General features: G+C 38.4%; 1 protein-coding gene across 2 annotated transcripts; it reads right to left on the bottom strand.

The window, feature by feature from the left end:
- Nucleotides 1–908: 908 nt before the first annotated feature.
- On the bottom strand, nucleotides 909–5174 carry LOC105126663 (uncharacterized). 2 transcript variants are annotated; one of them, XM_011027595.1, is made up of 8 exons: nucleotides 4897–5174; nucleotides 3109–4776; nucleotides 2952–3006; nucleotides 2510–2658; nucleotides 2308–2394; nucleotides 1574–1702; nucleotides 1287–1393; nucleotides 909–1238 (listed from the first exon to the last, which is right to left on the bottom strand). In XM_011027595.1, the coding sequence occupies exons 1-8, from the start codon at nucleotides 4999–5001 to the stop codon at nucleotides 1223–1225; spliced, it is 2316 nt and encodes a 771-aa protein (XP_011025897.1). In that variant the 5' UTR covers nucleotides 5002–5174; the 3' UTR covers nucleotides 909–1222. The 2 variants fall into 2 exon arrangements, with proteins under 2 accessions (XP_011025897.1, XP_011025895.1); XM_011027593.1 differs by having other exon boundaries at nucleotides 909–1393; nucleotides 4897–5173.
- Nucleotides 5175–5410: the final 236 nt, after the last annotated feature.

Here is a 5410-nt window from a genome sequence, read left to right as displayed (position 1 = left end):
GATCAAAATACACAACACAATAACAAAATAAAATAAAATTAATTAGTGACTAAACTACCCTTGGACCCTAGCCTTAAGAATATAAACTCTACGGGTAAGTAGATATTTCTATTGTGCCTATACAAATAAAAAGATAAAAGTAACCTCCATTGTTAGTTCAATTTTTTTTTTTTAATTCCAAGAATAATAAAGTTATTTTACCGTACACAATCAAACAAAAATACCCCTCCATCACAGCCTAACACTTTCTAGGCTTTTTAAGGGCACCAATATAATTTACTGTGAAAAAGAGTGAAATTTCCATCTTGTCCCTATTCAATTTTAAAATGCCAGAACGATCAACTTACAAAGACAATCTTATAAACCACTAGCCTACACGTTCTTTTTTCAAGAGCAAGATGATGAATTTACTATTCTCATCCATGGTACAATGTACCCGTGCAATGTGGGCAGGGAAACAACGAATGCACCATTACCTTCAGTTTTTTTTTTAAAAAAAAAATCTTGTGAAAGTCAAATTTCATCTGACTGGTCCACTAACTGGGGTGAAGAGTACAGCTTCAAGTGAAAGTAGTAATGGAAACCTCGTTATTATCACCTCCGTGCTTATCCATGTGTCCTAAATTTAATCAAAATTCCTTATCACCGGTGAGAAGAAGATTTGCTTATAACGGCGACCAAAACCATCACAATAAAAACCATGCCTATCGCGACGGAGACCTCTTTATCATCACCTTATCCATGTTTCCTCTAAGCAATCAAAATTCCTCATCATCGGTGAGAAGAAAACTGCCGATAACCGCTACCCAAACTACCACCCCCCACCCCTCTTCCATTCATGATTCTGTTGATGAGCGCTATAAATCATGATGAAAGATGGAAGACTTACGATGCACACATACACAGGCTAAAAAAGTAACAGCAAGGACACATTGGCATCAGCAATTCAGCTTTGAATTGACACCTTCTTCATCCAAAAGGGAACGATAGAAAAAACAGTTCTTGCCAGCTATGACTTCCATTCAGCTATTCTAATTTATCACCTTTGGGATCCACTATTATTCATATACATAACATAGATTATCTATAAATTATTTGTACCGCATAACATTGTCTATACATGGACACTACAAATGCTAGCAAGAAACTACTATGAAACTTTTTTTCCCTGCCCTAGGAAGCTTAAAAAGGAGAAACGAACCTGCTGATGACATTTCTCAAGTCACGGAACCCCTTCAAACCATTCTAACTTGATATCAGTTTCTCGGTGGTTATTCCCTTGTTCTGACCATTCAAATTTGAAATTGTTTTCTTTGTGGTTCTTGTTGGCATTCGCGAGATGCTGCCTCACAGATTTGTTATTCACTTCGAACACAAATGCCATTTCCCTTATCTGCAGATCCAACAATTTCAATTGTATTAATCCTCTTGCAAGCAATAACAAACCAAGGCAAGAAATACGATAGTTCAGCATGGAAGAGCAGCGAAAATACAGTGGAGCAAATAAATGACAGTAAAACTACTCTAAATAGATTTAAACTTGGAAACTATGAAGACTGCAGAAGCTGCATACCTCAATCAAACTATTTGACCTCAGACCCATACTCTGTCCAGTCATGAGTTCTTTGCCGTTCAAAAATATCGGACTCCTACCAAGATTTCTTAAAAAGAAAGAACCATCTCCTTCCATCGTTATGAGTGCCTAGCAAATGAGAGACAACCAGTCATGCTTTCATGCAACTCAGAGCAGCAGAGGATCTTAAGAAGCTAAAATGAGGGTCTGACGAGAACTAATATAAGCAGCAAATATTTTATTGAGAGAAACAATCTACTTCAAGTTTTATAAAATGTCTGGCATTGCCGAACAGGAATATAGATTAAAAACATCTGAATAGAGTGCAAATACTTCTCATTGTAAACTAGCTCCTCAGGTAAGAGAAACAATGATCAGGGTCCCTAGGCCAGCCTCAAGATGGTGAGATACACATCCAATTCTACAGAGAAATTTTCCCTAATAAATTTTTTTTTATTCCTTTATTGCTACAGTTTTTGGTCCTCTTCTTTATGTCCTCTTCGGTTTCATGTTCCCTTGAGTTTTATAATGAATAGTGATGCTCATTTATGCAAGCAGTCACAGACCATGATACCTAAATAAAAAATTTAAGACTCCTAAAAGTCTGTATCCATAAACTAAAGAGAGGTTTGTCAAGTGAAAAGGAACAACATAAACTCAAGCTCTGGCAACCAGCTGTAAATGCAAAATCTAGAAAAAAAAATTGAAACAAAGGAAATTTAGAAAACTCTCACCTGACGTCTTGATATTTTGTTGGCAGGCCCTTCTCTTTTCAAGTCAATATCAACATCCATATCATCTGTTGCTCTGCCGAGCATAACCTACGCATAAACAGGAGGTTCATAAGAACAAGAGAGCAATCCTACAAGTAGATAAATGATCAGTCCCCGATATGTTATTTTGAAAAATAAAAGGTCAAAAATCAATTTAACATGCCTTGGTGTCCTTTATATAATGCTTCAAATGGCGCCCATACAAGATAGCAAGTGCTCCTTGAGATGCAAGGGCTCTTTGCATAGAAGATCGAGCACACTGTTCCAACCTTATAATTGTCCTCGTAGCATCTTCATTCTGATACCTTGAGACTAGACAGTTCAATTTAACAGACATTAGCTCAGGTTACATGAAAAATCAATTAAATAGCGGAGTTATTTCAACTATTTGTCTAAAGAATCAAATGTCTTTCTCCTTTATCAGTTAATTGATGTTAGTCACCAAATTCAATTAATTAGTGATCACCACTTTTGCCAACTACCACCAGCAATTAAAAAGTTATTTTGAGGGTAGTGTGCAAATATATATAGCTAAGTGTGTGACCCTTAAGTCGGATGTGTTTGCACAATCAAGTAACGCAAGAAGCAAAACATCAATCCCCTACCTTCATGATTAATAAATGCATCTGAATCATCTGGGCATAGATCCATTTCAAGTATCTGAAGGAAACAAAAAAAAAATATATAAGAGAACAATCTAGGAAATGTACTTAAGCAGAGATTCTGAGAGGGTCACCAATTAACAAAATCTAACTAATTTACCATGGCTTCAATGTCTGAAAAGCAAGGAACATCATCATCACTGCCAGTTTCTTCCTGATTTGATGTTGAGGGTACTGAAACAGCTTTTACAGGGAAACTTAAATTTTCATGTAATGTCGCTGACTTTAGTAGTCCAACTGTAGGAGTAGGAGTTCCCGGGGCTTCTCTGCACTGAATTGGGTCTGCATGGGTTGTGATAACTGATCTAGACATCAAAGCAGGAGGCTCACATTTGGCTCCATAAAGAACATGATGGTGTCTTGGACTGGATACTGGCAACATAGCCTGCCCAACCATCCGTGGAGAAGTAAGAAATTGAGCAGGATTTTCCTCTTTCTTCAGCAAGATTAGCTCTTGCTTGCAATCCTTTTGATTAACACTCGAGGAAGGCAGGTAGGAAGTCTTCTTAGAAGTTTGCTCTATTTTGGGAGAAGAAAATGTTTTAGCTAGGAATACATCATCATTGCATGGGATCTCAAAGTCTTCCATGTTTAGAACGCACTCCATCTCTCCATCATTTTCTTCAGCAGACAAAATATTTGATGCTGATGTAGATGATGGCGCACTCATTTCTAACACAAAATTACTATCCTGATTGCCACCAACAGAATACGACTCCTCTGGAATAACCTCTAACTCTGCAGGGCATGCACTATCAGGAATTCCAAGGCTTGTATCTGATGCTAATATCTCTGAAGCTTTAACATTAGGCACATCACCCTGAACATCAACAGTAGAACTCACCAAAAGCGTAGTAACACTATCGTAACAAGATTTATCTATCGCATCTTTCCCATCAACATCCATAAAAAGTGGTGCATCCTCATTAGGAAAGTTCAAGAGCGAGTCTGAAATATATGGAAAATCAGATTCTGAAATTGCAGTTGACCTATCAAGTGCATCAACAATAGGTTCCTCTTGGAAAGTTACTCCTGAATAGTTGACACCCACTCCTGCCAAACTTACTTTATTCCCATCGACAACATCATTGTCTACCAGCATTCCCTCTCCACTATTACCTTTACCTTCAACACTCACACTAACTGGCATTTCAGGTGCCGAAACATCTTCCATCGTTTTCCACAACGGCACCCTTGGCACTAGAGACGACTCCACCTGAATCAACACATCTCTTTCCGGGGCACCACATGGCCCAGCTTCCTCACCTCTCTCAGAATCTCGTAACTCAACCAACCCATCTCCGATATCCTGCACATCCTTTCTCACATTTTCCCTCTCGAACTGCACATCCCCCACCCCACCTTCATCCCCCCCAGAAAATCCAAAATGCACTCGATCATCCTCTCCAAACCCACCATTCCCTTCACAACCACCGCCATCCAGCGAACCAAGAAAACCAAAACCATCACCATGCTTCCGCATTTTCTTCCTCATTGCATAATACAACTGCCTAACACATTCGAATTTTCTCTTAACAGGATCACTTTCTTTCACAACAAAACCAAATTTACTGTTGCCATTACTACCACTACTTACTTTTGAGTATGAAAAATTAGAAAGTTCTAACTCTACCATTCTACTAGATGCTTCGGTGGATACCTCATTATCATACAGCAAAGAATGCCACCGATCCCTCAATTCACGCACACTAAATTTCCTCGAAAATCTCACTGCTCCTTTCGCTAGGGCTTCCAACGATGCACCTGCCTTTAATCAATAGAACACCAACAGCACAGAGAATTAAAATATTTTTTTCGAAAGCTAGGGTTTGGTGTAGAATTGAGGACTGGAAAATGAAGAAATCCAAAATGAGAGAAATGAAATTACCTCCACAGCGTTTTTTAACAAGAGGTCGTCTTCGGGGATCCACGAAGGAGGAATTGAAGTGTTGGTAGTAAGAATAGGAGTGGCATTAGCAGAAAGTGCTGCCATATATGATAGTACAAGAAATTTGGAGGGAGGGAATTTGGGATTTGAATTCTGGGGATTTGATTTTTTTATGGAATTGGGAATTGGATTGGGGATTTGGGAGGAGTGAGAGTGAGAGAGTGGAATTGAAAAACGCGGGTAACGTTTTTGTGAATATCCGTTAGGATATTACGTTATGGCTGAGGGATTTGTTTAGACGGCGTCTGTGAGAACTGGATCTCTCGGGTAAGGGTTTTTTTTTTTTTTTTGTGTTTAGGAGAATTACCTTTTTGCCTAGTGAGTTTATGGCAAATTTTCATCTTGTCAGTGTTTCAAACTTGATATTAAAAAGGATATTGAGGTGCAAAAAAGGAAAAGTAAATTTTATCCGATTGGATTTTGATGGAAAAGTGAAGGTGCTTGGTTTAACAAC

The sequence above is a fragment of the Populus euphratica genome, unplaced genomic scaffold (genome assembly GCF_000495115.2).
Source record: "Populus euphratica unplaced genomic scaffold, PopEup_1.0 scaffold41.1, whole genome shotgun sequence".
NCBI classification, from domain to species: Eukaryota; Viridiplantae; Streptophyta; class Magnoliopsida; order Malpighiales; family Salicaceae; genus Populus; species Populus euphratica.
This window is presented reverse-complemented; position numbering and strand designations above follow the sequence as displayed.